Source organism: Megascapheus bottae, chromosome 12 (genome assembly GCF_031878675.1).
Source record: "Megascapheus bottae isolate mThoBot1 chromosome 12, mThoBot2.hap1, whole genome shotgun sequence".
Lineage (NCBI taxonomy): Eukaryota > Metazoa > Chordata > Mammalia > Rodentia > Geomyidae > Megascapheus > Megascapheus bottae.
Genome location: NC_143520.1, coordinates 10,274,660 through 10,290,196, shown reverse-complemented (window position 1 = coordinate 10,290,196; position 15,537 = coordinate 10,274,660). Strand labels below are relative to the sequence as shown.

The 15,537-nt window shown below is 41.3% G+C and overlaps 1 protein-coding gene and 1 pseudogene across 2 annotated transcripts in view; one reads left to right on the top strand and one right to left on the bottom strand.

Moving 5' to 3' along the window:
- The window catches only part of Rapgef4 (Rap guanine nucleotide exchange factor 4), a 303,371-nt gene that overhangs the window by 234,529 nt on the left and 53,305 nt on the right, over nt 1-15,537 (top strand). For both annotated transcript variants that reach the window (XM_090342624.1, XM_090342623.1), the window contains 2 exons: nt 4,892-4,980; nt 9,549-9,627. In XM_090342624.1, coding sequence (XP_090198750.1) covers nt 4,892-4,980; nt 9,549-9,627 — 168 coding nt within the window. The remainder of the gene's footprint in view (nt 1-4,891; nt 4,981-9,548; nt 9,628-15,537) is intronic.
- Nucleotides 7,442-7,615, bottom strand: LOC150056201 (small nucleolar RNA U3; annotated as a pseudogene).

The following is a 15,537-nucleotide window of genomic DNA, read 5'->3' as shown; positions in this document are numbered from 1 at the left end:
AGGTCCTAGGGCGCCAGGTGCCTGAAATCTTAGCTACTTAGGAGGCTGAGATCTGACGATTGTGGTTCAAAGCCAGTGCAGGCAGGAAAATCCCTGAGACTCTAATCTCTAGTTAACCAGCAAAACCAAACCAAACCAAACAAAAACAAAAATAGAGCTGCAGTTCAAGTCGTAGAGCACCTTGAGAGAAAAAGGTCAGGGACAGTTGCCTGTGCCATGAGTTCTAGCCCCAGTATTGGCACATGTGCACACGTACACACATACACAGAGAAAAAAGTGCACATGTTTTTATTAAGCCAATTAAGAACTATCATCGGTGAGTACAAAATAGTGCTCTATGGAAATTAGTTCCTTAAAGAATGAAAAGCTTCCTTCTTAAGAGGTAATTTTCCATATTGAATAGGTTACAAATCAGACCAGGATTGAAAAGAGAGTCTACGAAAATAAACTTGGAGCTAGCATTTCATTCCATGCCAACAACTATGTCTGTGGAATGACATGAGTGTCAGAGTGGTCCAGGTTATCTGTCTCCTCAAAATTGTCCTTTTGGACATAGCTAGCAAGTTAAATAGAAAGCCCATGGAAGATCTTCAGAAGCCTCAGAAGATCTTCACTAGACATATAGCAGACAAGGCCCTCATAACTAAAATATACCTAACAGCTCAAAAAATGGAATCTCTCACTTGTTTGTTAAACATGACATTTGAAATATGATGTGAAAATGTTAATAAATTCTTTAATTAAAAAGAAGGAATCTCTCAAAAACAAATACTCAAAGAAACAACCATCCCATTAAAAGGTGGGCTAAACACTTAAAGAGAGATTTCTCTGAAGAGGAAATAAAAATAGCCTATAGACACATGAAGAAATGTTCCACATCTCTGACCATACAAGAAATGCAAATCAAAACAACTTTGAGATTCCACCTCACCCCAGTTATAATGGCCATTATCAAGAAATATAATAACAACAGAGGCTAGTAGAGATGTGGCCAGGAGGGATCACTACTACACTGTTGGTGGGAGTGCAAACTTGTTCAACCACTGTGGAAAGCAGTATGGCAGTTCCTCAAAAGACTAAGCATAGAGCTCCCCTATGACCCAGCAATTCCACTCCTTGGCATTTACCTAAATGTCCATAAACAAGGCCATACAAAAGATACTAGCACAATAATGTTAATCGCAGCACTATTTACCATAGCTAAGCTATGGAACCAATCCAGATGCCCCCTCCCCCCACAGTAGATGATTGGATTAAGAAGATGCAGTACTTATATACAATGGAATTCTATGCTGCCATCAGAAAGAATAGCATTGCTCCAATCATAAGGAAATGGAAAAACTTGGAAAAAATCATATTAAATGAAGTAAGCCAGACCCAAAGGAACATAGTCTCAATGTTTTCCCTCATTTGTAATAATTAGTACACATCTAGGATTCTCCTAGCAGAGGATCATACTAGCTCAAAAGCTATGTACATATGATCATATAGGATGAGATTAAATGAACTCTAGGATATGGAAACAAGAGGTTTATTTTTGTACTATGTGAAGTTATTTCTTTTCTTTTTTTCCACTTATGGTTAATCTCATGTGGTTACTGTATCTGACTTTGTTACCTGGTTTGTTGTATATATGTCTATTTGTTTATCTGAAATAGGGAAGGGAGGGGGAAAAACAAGATGATTGGGAGGGGTGGCGAGGAGGGAAAGGGGGACAAAAACATGAGAAGGGGTATCAAGGTTCGAGAAATAATGTACCCATTATCTGACGAATGTAACTGTAACCCCTCTATATATTACCCCGACAATAAAATACAATTAAAAATTTGTCCTTTTGGAGCTCAGATATGACACCACATTGGTGTCAATAATGTTAGTTTTCTGGATCACTTTTTCCTGTGAGAAATACAGAAGAGTTTCTGTATACATTTTAGCCTTCCCAAACTGGTGAATCTGCCCAAGTAACCCAATCTGAAATTGACCATTGAAATGTCAGTCACAAGGCAGCCACATTCTGTGGCATGCTTAAGTACTGGCCATTTTGTTTGTCCTCCTGTTATGTGGGTTCAGTAAGAAAAGAGGAGGCCTTAAACTTTGGAAAGACCCTTTCTGTTTTGCTATTGTGTTGCTTTTTCTTCCTGTTTCCCCATTGCTATTGCTTTTACTCTTGTTGTAAGGAAATGGTCTTTCCCTACTCTCTCTTCCTCTCTCTAAATCCCCTGCCCGCCCCCTCACTTTTTTTTCTTCTAGATACTGATAGAAGACTCTTCATTTGGAGACCTGGTGTTAGGGAAACTTTCTCCCCCATCACAAGTGAAAAACAAGCTGCCACTTATGTAATGTGCCCAAGTGAGGTGGCTTGAGTTGACCTGCCATGCCTCTTCCGTGCAGTAAACTGACAAGAGCCAGGCTGTCTGGCCTCAAGAGCTCTTGACCTTGCTTTAAACAGAGGTCAAGCAGTAGGCTTCTGGCAGTGTCCAGCACAAAATTAAACTATAAAGTGGTGTGGTTTATCCAGATCTGAAACCTCAAGATCACAGGCTGATATAGCCAAAAGCTTGTAACCCTCCCTTTCCAGAGTTCCCTTGCCCTAAAGGAATGCCAGCTCCTGAGTCTTCTGTGAACTTAGAGGCTGAGTAGGAAAGCCATGTGGCTACACCACTAGAGGGAGTCTGATAGCCAAAGAAAGATCTCATGGGGTGTCTCACCAGCCAGGCAGGCACAACTTTCTGACTAGTGGGGTTTCAGTCTTCATTCGTTTTGTCCAGATTTAATACTCTAGCCAAGAGAAATACAATCAAAGAATACCAGAATACCCTCCACGTGCTAGCAGAACTAAACTCTTCCCATGCAGGGAACAAATGTCAAACTGATCTATCCATCAGCATTGCTGACTGTAAAGCTTATAATTTGGGAGCAGTTCGCCAATGCCACATGAAGAAATAGACAGATCTGTTTTTACCAGAAAGTTTTCACCTGAAGAAAAATTAATTTAGACTCATACAAATATAAATTATTATTTGAAAACTAACCAAACAGAAAAGGCTGTCTTAAGAGGAAGGTTCTTAATGACAAGGTTTGACTGTTCGAAATGACTGTAAGAAGGTAGACTTTTGTTCTCTGTTCTGAGCATCTTTCTATCTAGGCAAAAACATCCTGTGGATGTCACTTGTTTTCTGAAGGCTCACACCAGAACTCTTCCCTTCACTAACTCTGACTTAGGCTCAATGAATCCTCCCCTCCACACCACACACACACACACACACACACACACACACACACACACACACACACTTCTGAGTATTTTCTGCACCTATAGAGGATGAGAATATTTAATTGGCAGGAATAAATCTCAGTCCGAGCCCACCTAGTCTGGGACATAGGAAGCACTGGACAGATGTGGAGTGTTCTTTCCAACCCACTTCCCAATGAATGTGGCTATGTGCTACCTCTGCTGGGATTGTGCTCAAAGAAGCACATATTCCAGGAATGACTACAAGAGCTGAGCAGAATTCTCCACTGAAGCACTGGGCATCACTTGCAGATAGTCCTTGCCTCCAACATTCATTACCTCCAATAGAGAGGAACCATTGTCAGCTGCCTTAATTGAGAAAGAAATCATATTTTAGAGATTCAAGTAGATTATGTTTCCTGGTATTTCTTTCCTCTCCACTAAGTTCCAAAGCTGGATTTCCTCAAAAACTGAACTCCTTAGCTTCCTTTTGAATCTGTGTATGAATTCAAAGAATAATTCAGCCATTGGCTACACTCCAAATAGGCTACTTTTGTTCCTTATCCAATCCCTAGGGTTGCCCCAGTCACCCTATTTTCCCACGCTTGGGGTTCTATAATAACATGTCTCTGCACTTGTATTTTAGCAGGAGGAAAGACCTGGAGGTTTCACTTATTACAGAAATTCTTGAGATCTTAAAGTCTCTCCTACAAGGCCTCAAACAGTCAAAGAAACATACTGCTGAGTCAGCAAGAGGCAAATTCTACCCCTGCTTTCTGAACATTAGAGAATGGTCTTTTCCTTCTTGGCTTTTCTTTCCTGTCATTTGCTTTCAAGAAAATGCCAAGCAGGAAAGAAGAGTCTTAAGTTCCAGAAGAGAAGCACCCAGAATCAGCTTTGTGTACTTTGCCTGTAGCTTCCATGAACTGCTTCTCACTGTCTTGACTAGGACTTTGAAACCACTTACATTCAATTTAAAGAGAAAAATTTCCACTGCAGATTAGAAAGAACACTGGATGGATCTCCTGTACTCAGCTATTGCCAGCTTCCCTCAAATAATTTATATTTCACAATGAAATTAATTATGCATATTTTGCCTAATGCTGATTTATTTCCTATTCCTGATGCAGCTGGAGTTTTGCTCATTGCGATGTGAAGTTTTCTTTTCTTTTCTCTTATTTTATTATTAGCTGCATTTTCGAAGCACATACCAGTGTACAGTTGGAAAAGAGAATATTCCACAAATAGGCAGGGGACTGAAATTTTGCTACAAATCACCCATATATGGATAACCACACACAGGGGCCCTGCCCTGCCCTGCCCTGGCCTGCCCTGCCCTGCCCTGCGATTTATATGTTCCTTTCCATTTCCCTTCAGAACAAGGCCGACATTCCTTAGTTTCTAGCCTGCTTAAGATGTTCTCCAAGAGCTTTACTGTAGTTCCCTGTGGGGGGGGGGGGAAACAGTATTTTAAATAACTGCTTGCATTGTTGATTTTTCTATAGTGGGCATGGAGAATATATCGGCCACAAGTGCAATTTACATTCTCCCTGGGATTTCAGATTTTTTAAAAATATATTACATAAGGAAAATGTTTTTAATTGACATTTGCCCATTTTTGGAAAAAAAAAAACTAAGAATGGTTTATTTCTTATCCAGGTATACTGTGATGTCAGGAACACCTGAAAAAATTTTAGAGCATTTTCTAGAAACAATTCGCCTTGAGCCAGCTTTAAACGAAGCAACAGGTATGCACACAGAACAGGTTTGTATATCCACTGGACCATGAAGAGCATTGATGCTGGGTTTGGTTTTTTTTTTTTTTTTTTGCTTGAACTCAGGGCCTGAGCAATGTCCTTGGGCTTCCTCAAGACTAGAGCTCTACCACTTGAGCCACAGCACCACTTCCAGCTTTTTTCTATGTATGTGGTACCAAGGAATCAAACCCGGGTCTTCATGCATGCTAGGCAAGCACTCTACCACTAGGCCAAACTCCCAGCCCTAATGTTTCTTTTTTAAAATACCAATTTATTCCCTCTGCGTATTGTCACTGCCATTTTCAAAGGAGGTGATATGTATTGCTAAAGTATCAGCTGTGTTCAGTGACCTACACTCATCATCTTAGCCACTCAGGAGGTGGAAGTGGCAGGAATCCTGGTTCAAGGCCGCTGTGCAAAAAGTTCATTAGACTCCATGTCAACTGAGACAAAGCTGGGTCTAGTAGTGTGTGCCTGCCATCCCAACCTCACAGGGAAATAGAATAAGAAAATCATGACGCAGGCCAGAACTAATGAAATACAAGAATCTGTTCATAACAAGTGGTAGACCACTGACCTTGTAAACTTATAAAGGACTGAGTTCAAACCTCATGGTGCTAAAAAGGAAGGGAGGGAGGAGAAAGTATCCATGTGTGGCACAAACAGAGCCATAGATCTGACTCTGTCCCTTGTGTGCCCATCTGTGCTCTGTCACGCCTTGGTTTCACCCACACACCTGAGGAGTGGCTGTCCACAGGCATCTCTTATGTCACCAATTCATTTCCCCCGGACAAAGATACCTCCTTGGTTATCACTTATTGCATGGGGCATCTGAAGCTGCAGAAAGGGCACCTCCTTGTTCCAACTGAGAGCAAAATGGTTCTTTGTGGTTCTAGATTCCTGATCCACAGTATATCTAAATGCCTGTATTGGTTTCCTGCAGTGGCTGTAACAAAAAGCACCAGCTGAGCTGAGGCAGCACAAATGATGGCATTTGCTATCTCCCATTCTGGAGACCTCAGGTGTGAGGTGCAGGCAGTGCTGACAGGACGCCCATGCCCTGCCTCCCCCCAGCTCCTTGCTGCACCCTCTCCTACTCATGCAGCTCATCTCTGCCTCTTCTGTTGTGTTGGTGTGGTCCCCTGTGCACATCTGTCTCTGTGTCCTGTAGCCCATTCTGTAAGGTCACCAGGCACGCTTGATCGCAGCCACATTCATGCTTGCCTGTTAACTTGCAATGTCTGTAAAAACCCTCTTTCTAAATAAGGTCACATTTGGAGGCACTTGATGTTATCACTACAATATATCTTTTTGGAAGGATAAAATGCAATGCATTGAGATCAGAATTTCTTTTTCCTGGTACTGGGACTTGAATTCAAGGCCTTGTGTTCTCCCTTGACTTTTTTGTTCAAGGTTGACACTCTACCACTTGAGCCACAGTGCCACCTCCAGCTCTTTGCTGGTTACTTGGAGATAAGAATCTCATGGACCTTGAACCTCAGATCTTAGCTCTTGAGTAGCTAGGATTACAAATATGGGCACCACCTCGGATTGCAGGCATGACCTCCTTCAAGCCTATTATTTTATAAACCAATTATATAAGATTTATATTAATCAGCCAATGAATTGGGGTATAGTAGATACAAAAGCCACATCTGCTGGCTACAGCTGTTTGCCGAGTATTGGGCAGTGCTAAGCTGTGAGGGTTAGGCAGTGTGAACAAGGGGTTGCCCTTCCCTCCCTTTCTTCTTCCCTCAGGAAGCTTACAGTCTGTTATGCATGACCTGAACGTCGGGCAGAATGTGCTCTGGGTTACAGGGGCATGGAAAGAGCAAGGGTACCTGGGAAGTGGCCCTGAGGGAAGACTGGTGACTGGGAGCTAGAGATGGCATGAAACATTCACTCTGACGTAAGCAAGGAAGAACTCGGGGTCAGCTCTTTGCAATTCTATCACAAACACAGGTGGAAAGGGAGGGAAGGTCTTAGAATTTGGGGTACAACCCAGAGATGGTCATAAATGCAAATGAGTGGCCGAAGATGTTTGAACCTGAAGAAGGTAATAAGAGCTCTTCTGGAATAAAAACCTTCCTCTGTGTGGAAAGTAGAGAAACCACTGTGGGGCTATTTGGGAAGCTTTACGGATCACCTCGAATGAAGGTTAGGAGAAGGGTAGGTGATTCTTCTCCCATGATTAACTATTTGTCCACAGTGTAATTCACTATATAATGCCATAAATTGCACCTTATCTAAGGGAAGTATTAACCCAAAAGGATTCTGATATATTAGAAACTACAGTTTCTACAGAAAGACCTATATGATCTTTACTGCTCATAAAGAGCAAATATCATTTTCCTCTAAAACAATTTTTTTAAAAAAAGATCACCTATTAGAGATGTGGAAACTAGATTTCTGCTTGTTTTATTGTCAGGACAATGTATAGAGGGGTTACAGTTACATTCATATGGTAGTAGGTGCATTACTTCTTGCACATTGATACCCCTTCTCATGTGTATGTTCCCGTTTCTCTCCCCCCACCCCCTCCCAATCATCTTGTTTTCCCCTTCCATTTCCTATTTCAAATAAAAAAATAAAATACTATAGAAATGATCCCTGAAAGCATAGTCTGTCTTTCTGTCTGTCTGTCTGTCTGTCTGTCTGTCTTTCTTTCTTTCTTTCTTTCTTTCTTTCTTTCTTTCTTTCTTTCTTTCTTTCTTTCTTTCTTTCTTTCTGCCATTTCTAGGGCTTGAACTCTGGCCCTGGGGACTGTCCCTGAGCTACTTTTGTTCAGGGCTAGCACCCTACAGCTTCAGTCACAGCACAACTTCTGACTTTTTCTGTTTCTGTGGTTCTGAGTAATGGAACCCAGGGCTTCATGCATGCTAGGCAAGCATTCTACCACTAGGCCACATTCCCAGCCCCAGATTACTGCTTCTTAAAAAGAAAACTAGAGTCAGTGTGGTGGTTGATACCTAGAATCCCAACTACTTGAGAGATAGAAATTGGAGGAACCCAGTTTGAGGCCAGCTCACAAGAAAGGCCAGTTTGAGGCCTCAAGAAAGTTAGTTAGACTTGAGCTCAACAAACAAGCTAGGTGTGTAGGTTCACACTCTAATTTCCACTGCATGGGAGATATGGTAGGAGGATAGCAGCCCAAGGCCACCCCTAAAAGCTTTGACAAAAAGGTAGGGGGGGAATCTGGGATATATCTAGATGGAGTTGCTTATACAATAAAGAATCATTATACTCGATGAGGCAAAGGATACTTTCATTTGGGCTTGACACCTAATCCCTACAAAATAGTTCTAAACACAAGCCGCCCTTTGTGCTGTGGCAGGCATAGTTTCATTCTCCAAGTCCTGTTCTCAGGCCGTGGCTGCTTGCACTGTCACCATCCCTCAGCATCCCCACCAATACTCTACCTTCCCTACCTGCTTGTTGCTTTTTCCTAGCTCTATTAACTCTTCAACTTTCATTGTTCTTTCTAGAAATAGGAAGTAAAACCAAAGATAAGGAAAAAGAAAAGAAATGGAGAAAGAAATGGCCATCAAGTAATTCTTCATATGGAATTGCCCTTATGGGACTCTTTAATTATATATGCTTTTATAGAAAGTTAGGGGTCAGGCGGTTGTGGCTCACGCCTGTAATCCTAGCTACTCAGGAGGCTGAGGTGAGGTTCAAGGCCAGCCTGGGCATGAAAGTCCCATAGGACTCCTGTCTCCAATTGACCACCAGAAAATTAAAAGTGGTGCTGTGGCTCAAGTGGTTGAGTGCTAGGCTTGAGCCTTCAAGCCCCATGACCACCCCCCCCCCAAAAAAATAGGCAGGCATCGTGGTACATGACTGTAATGCCACCATTTGAGGTCAGCCTGGAAAAAAGTTAGCAAGACCCTATCTTAACCTATAGCTTGACATGGTAGTATGTACCTGTAGTCTAGGATCCATAGGAGTAGGAACAGGAGAATTGTGTTTAAAACTATCCTGGGCAAGGTTAACATGAGATACTATCTGAAAAGTAAAACAAAAGCAAAAGGACTGGAGGCATGGTTCAAGTAATAGAGTACTTTCCTAGCAAGGCCTTAAGTCCTGGTAACATTTCTAGAATCATTAAAAAAAATCCAGGCTGGTAATACAGCTCAGTGGTAGAGAACTTTCCTAGCATTCATATGGCACTAGGTTCCCTCTCCAACAATGAACAAACAAAGAGTTCTTTGTGCCGAAAGTAAGAAATGCATTCCTACAAAGTTGTCTCTTGAAAATAGTACACTTTTGCAGCTTGATCCTGGGTTCTAGTGATACTATTTTTTTAACTGTATTTTTTTTTTGTCTTTTCTTTTTGGCACTGGGCATCGAACCCCCAGACGTTGCACTTGCTAGGCAAGCACTTTGCCACTGAGCTATATCCCAGCCCTGATCCTCTTTCTTATGAGGTGTGTTCAAGTACAGCACCATCATCCCTGAACGGATCCGGAAGAACCAGGGGACAAGAGCAGAGGAATAGATGCACCACCCTTCCTAATGATTTCACAAGAACCTCACTTCCTTTTCTGTTTCCCTTCCAGATTCCATTTTAAACGACTTTGTTATGATGCACTGTGTTTTTATGCCAAATACTCAGCTTTGCCCAGCCCTGGTGGCCCAATATCCTTTTGTTGTGGTAAGTCTCTGCTCCCTAGAAGACATTGCACGGGTGCCCAGCCCATCCTCATTTCCTGGGAAGGTAAGTCATGGGCAGACCGTGTGTGCTCTTCACCCAACTCTAGGCAAGCCCAGCATTTTCCCCTCAGACTCCAGTTCTTTAAGCGTGCCTGCTTCAAGAATTTCTAACTTCCTAACCTCCTGAAATGTAAACCCCCTTCCCTCAGTATCTCAGTCGATTTTCTGTTGCACTCACAAAATACCTGGGACTAGATAACTTACAGAGAATGAAGGTTAATTTGGCATATGCTTTGGAAGGTGGAAGCCTTAGATGGGGGCAGTGCAAGTGGCAGGGCCCTCGAGCTATGTTGCCACATGGAAGAAAACAGAAGGGCAAGCAAGCATGCATAGGAGCCATGCATAACACCCAGGGCAGCTTTGACTTCTAACAGCCCGTTCTCACGGGAACCCCTTCACTCTATCCCTCAGCCCCTTAATTCGTTCACGAGGGTAGTGAATGGTAGCAGTGAATTCACTTCTTAAAAGTGTCCTTCCCTCTCAACACCCTCACATCGGGATCACAACCTGAGTTCCAAAAGAGATAAATTATACTCACACCAGAGCCCTCACAAACGAGGGTGCTGCTGGGAAGAATACACAGAGCTGGGAAGAAGAAGGTGGACAAAGATCTGGACTGTTGTTAGCCTTGAAAGAAAGACTGTGTCTTTTCACAGGCTGCCTGGCAAGACTGTGATCTATCTGCCTAGGCTCTTCCTCTGAGTTGCCATATTAGCCACTGCTCACCTGCAGGGATAAATAACAGGTGCCCTGTCAGGTAACTGCTTTTGCATTCATCCCAGCATACTCCCTCGTCTCCTCCAGAGCCACGCATTGCTCCCTCTGTTGCTAGTCTTCATCATTGTCACATTGTCTTAAAAGCCCACAGAGAAAAAGTAAAATGCCAAGGAGACAGTTAGTTCCTCTAGACAGCTCCACACTTCTCAACAGTGTTTAGAATCACCCAAGTGATAAACCATATCTGGCACAGAGAGACCATTCAGAAAATGTTAAGATGAATAAAAGAAGTGACTATTATGTTTTACTTCCACTTTGGGAAGCATGTGAAAGTATATTATTAAATAGTTGTATTTTAAAAGCAACGGAGATTTAGTCTCCCCAAATACTTTGGACTTTTTGAGGAATCAAATACATTGAGAGAATCCTGTCCCCCCCCCTCTTTCTTTCCCTTTCCCCTCCCCTCCCTCCTTCCTCTCCTTCTCCTTTCTTTTCCATTTCCTTTCTTTTCCTCCTCTCCTTGCCCCTCTCCTCCCCTCCCTTCCTTTCCTTTCTCCCTCTCTCTCCCTTCCTTTTCTCCTTCTTGACTCCTTCCCACTCTCCCTCCCTTCTTCCTTCCTTCCTTTTTTCTTATTTCCTTCCTCCTTTTTTTTTAATAATTCAATCAATATCAGCATGGTTTTTTTCCATATATTTTTATTGTAATTAATAGAAGGGTTACATTACATGGTTTTCTTTTTTACAATTGTAATTGCTCTACCAGATTCTCATTTTTTTGCTCTCCTATAATCCTCTTTGAAGTCAGCAGAATGTGTGCTAATGGGAGACTTGGGTTGAGCATGTTACTCTGAGGGAGCTGCAGAAGCAAGATGAGGGTATTTATTTGTCTGGAAACTATATTTCCAAGAAATGACAGCCTAATGAGACTTCCATATATTATGTATACTTTCTGGCTCATGTTCAGTTTTTTCTCAAGTAAAATTAACACAATTCAGGAACTCTCTGCACTCTTTTTAAACTCCATACGTGTTGATCATTATTAGACCTTTGAGATTTGTTAGAAGGAAAATGAAAACTACTGCCGAGTTCAGGTTTCTTATTTTTCAGTGGCCTGCATATTGATCATGGGAACATGAGCAAGGCCCCAACACTAAGCTTGTGCTTTCTAAAAATTCTGATTTCTTTACTTAGTAGCTAGCTTTCTTCAAGACTCATTTGAGAACCTTCAGATTCCTGACTTTTGTGTCTGTGCCACACCCAATTAGACCAGATGGGCATAAAATACTGATAGGAGGAAGAAAGACAAGAAACCCAAGGCAAGTGGCAGAGTCATCAAGTCAGCCTGGAATCCGCCCTTTGTTTCCTTTAGAATGTATTTTTTTTAGAAGTTTGTTGAAATGGAAATGTGTAGTGACTTTTTAAACCTTGAATTGGAGCTTTAGAATATCTCTTGACAACATATAAAACCACATAGGCCATTTAAAACTAGATAAAGTGTCATGTAGATGTCTCTCTATCCTGAAAGTCTCCGGGTGATTTTCTAGGCATGTTCCTAAAAAAATTCACTTCCCATTTTAATAGTTTCTACCAGTGTGCAAGGCCCTTACGGGCCTACTTTTGAAGATTCATTTGGAAAACTCGGGGCACCAATGAGAAGGCCCTCTCCCAGCCGGGTTCTGAGCTAATAATCAAGAAGAGGCTTCGGGCCTGTGGACTAGTCCAGCCAGTTTTGCCCAGTAGAGCTTTTCACTGTGATGGAAATGTTGTATGTTTATGCTAACCCAGAAGTGATTTAAACTCTGAACAGTGAGGAACTGTTTTCATGAATTTAAACTTCCACAGGCACATGGGTATCGTGGTGCCTACCACGTGAAACAGCACTAGTCTAATTCTTAGATACTGGGTGGAAACAGAGTTTCAGCAGGAATTACTGTTTGTAATGTTCAGGATGTGGGGAGGGGACACCCCAGGAAGCTAGCCCATGTCCTGCAAGCAAAAGGAGGGCTCTGTCCCCAAAGTCACATCTGAGTATGTGCTTCTGTATCACAGTCATCTTTTTCCCTCCAGAAGGTGATATACATAGGATCCCTACATAAGCTAGGTTTTTCTGGTCATAAGCAACATAAACTGTCCAACTTAAGATATAAAGTGATGATTCATCAGAAGGTGGTAGGGCAACTCAGATATGACCACTGTAGAAATCCTTGGAAATCTCAGGCCTTAGAATGGAGCCTGGGGCCTTACTGTTGGGGTCTCTCTACTCCAGACCTCTTGGGCCCTTCCTCACCTCTTTCCCACATCCTTGGGAAATAGGGTCAAGTTGACCTTGTGGTCACTTGACATCTTGACCAACAGGAGGCAAAGTACTTTCCGGCATAGTTCACAGAGACTGCCTGCCAAGGAAAACAGATAGTGTATCAAACAAGTGACCACTTGGTGATGAACAGGCAACCCCGCAAGTACACTGTGTAGCAGTACTCCCACGGCAGCGGGGTATAGGATGTGAAACCGGATGAGTGCATTACCCCTACATTTTCAAGTAGGATATGAGAATAGGAAATTACGTAGCCACAATCCGATAGTGAGCCACTTTGTGTTTTAAAGCACTTAACGTCTCTGACTTTTCATAGAAGCTCTGTAGAGAAATCATTATTTTTCGCCACTCATTTTCCAAATCAATACACTGGGATAATGAAAAATTATAATTCGCTCAGAGAAAGGTAATTACTACTACAGAAAAGATTTGAGCCCTGAGCCAGTGACACCTATTTCTATCCTTAATCCACATTGTAGGGCTCTTCCAATTTTGCTTTTAGCATGGGAAAAGATGGTAGAATTCTGTTTAACATTAATGTAGCAGGCCTTTTATGTGGTAATGAGAGACTCTCTATTCATTAGATACACTTTGGACACGATCTGACCTATTGAATACAAGTGCTTTATAATGAGTCTGAAAATCATATTTGTTCGATTTCTATACTTTTCATTTCTAGCCTTTTAAGTCCTTTTTAAAAATCCTCATTTAAAAGTCAGTTCCATTTTCCTCTAATCTTAAAAAGAAAATTAAAATAGCCTGTGTATAACCCTATCAACTCTCAGTTGTAACTGTGGGTTAACAGTTTGGTATGTGTATCCTTCTGGTCTTTTCTCTCTACATGTAGATATATGCTTCTAAATGTGAAAATGAGATCATACTGTGATTATGTACACTCTTTCATTAAACACTATTTTGTGAGTATCTTTCTCTGCCATTAAATATTTTTCTATACCAGTTTTCTAAATGCAAAAGCTTTGACATCCCTAAAACATTTTCATTGCAAAAAGGAAGAAGTCTCAGTTGCCACAAAAAAAGAATAAATTTTACCTAGTCTCTCACTGATTCCTGTTGATAATTTTAGGCAGAATATTCCAGAATTCTGGAATAAATTCGGAAACATTTTCCTTTAGTTGGTTATTGCCAAGTTACTCTCCTATTGTCTTAATTTTTCTGCATTTTTGATTAACCCCTGCCATGTTTTTATTATTTCCCCAATTAGGAACAGTTCCACATCATTTATTACCTAAAACTTATTTCCCAAGTATGAGGCTAAATAACTGCTGTATTCATTTATTTCATTTGATATACAGGAGGAATCAAGGCAAGACATAGGAGTAGCTCCCTGAGATTCTGCATCCCGTAGAGATGTCTGGAGGGTGACAGGGTAGCTGTAATGTAGCTGTGACTTACATTGGACATTGTCGTTGACTCCCTAGTCCACGTGCCATTTTCAGTGGTCACTCTGGCCACTCAGAGCAATTGGCTGACCTTGCCAACAGCTGCTTCTCAAATTGCAGGCTCAAGCTAAACTAGGCCAATTTAATTCAAGGAGAGGCTTCTTTGAAATGAAAACGTTTTGAACTTTAAGATAGCACACAGGAAGCCTGTAACCCCAATTGCTAGCAACAACTACTTTTCAACTATAAGGGAAATGTACCCTAGGATAAAACTGAAATAAGTAGACAGTTAAAAAAAAAAGCATGAAGTTTATGATGACAATATCACCATTGAGACCAGTTCTGAATCTTCTCTGACCAGTAGTCTTGTGTGGGGGGGGGGTGTATGTGGGTGTGTGTATCTGTCTATCTGTCAGTTTGTGTTCTATTCAGGGAATACTGGTCAGATATAGTGAATACCTAGAAACAGATAGACACTGAAGCTAAAAGAATCTCAAGTGGTGAATGGTTTACAGTTAAACTTATAAAAATTTAGACATGGCAGAAAATTTGGTTGGATGTTCTGTAGTAGCCTACTAATTCTCTTTGGTTTAGTAGTGAATAAAAATTATGCTTTGAAAATGGGAATAATTTATTTAGTTTTCTCAAGAAAGATAGAGTATAAGTGTGGCATTAGTTTTTTAGCTAATACTGCTTTTTGTGTATTTGTCTCTAGATCGAAACAAACATAGTGTTCCTGAGACAGGGTCTCTATCATTTATAGCTCTGTGAAGTTGACCTAGAAATGTTGCCCTTACAAGTTGGCTAGAGTTCTCAAAGAGCAATGCACATCAAAATTTGCTTTATATGCAGATGAAAGGGTTAGAGCAGCATTAGGCTCTCACTGTAGCCAAGGCTAACATTTTACCAATAGTCTTCAGACTTATTTTCTTTAATCACTGAACATTTGATAGAGGACAAATAGTCATCCCATCCCCTCCTGCTTTGATTCTGAAAAGTGATTTGTATACCATCATCAGAGCCATTTCCTTCTCAGATGTGTAGTTGAACAGCTTGTTTCCAGTAAACAAAACATGATTTGATGATGATATGAAGGTGATTTCTTCCTAGAAGAAAATAACTGCCTTAACAGACATGTGCCAAAGCACTTCATAGACATTTTCTTAACTTCAAAGCAGCACCATGAGGTGTAGACTCTTTAAATCCTGATTTGTACAATCAGGGAATTTGGGATTGAGCAGATAGCCAATTTGCCAAATTACATACAAATGTCAGGAGAAAATTTGAATTCAGGCAATGTGTTAACCCTGGGCCTTGTTCCTAGCTGCTCAGCTGCTTTGAGAGTACCAAGAACTAGAGATTTTTTTTTATTCTTATTTTTATTTACTTGTTTCTTTATTTTTT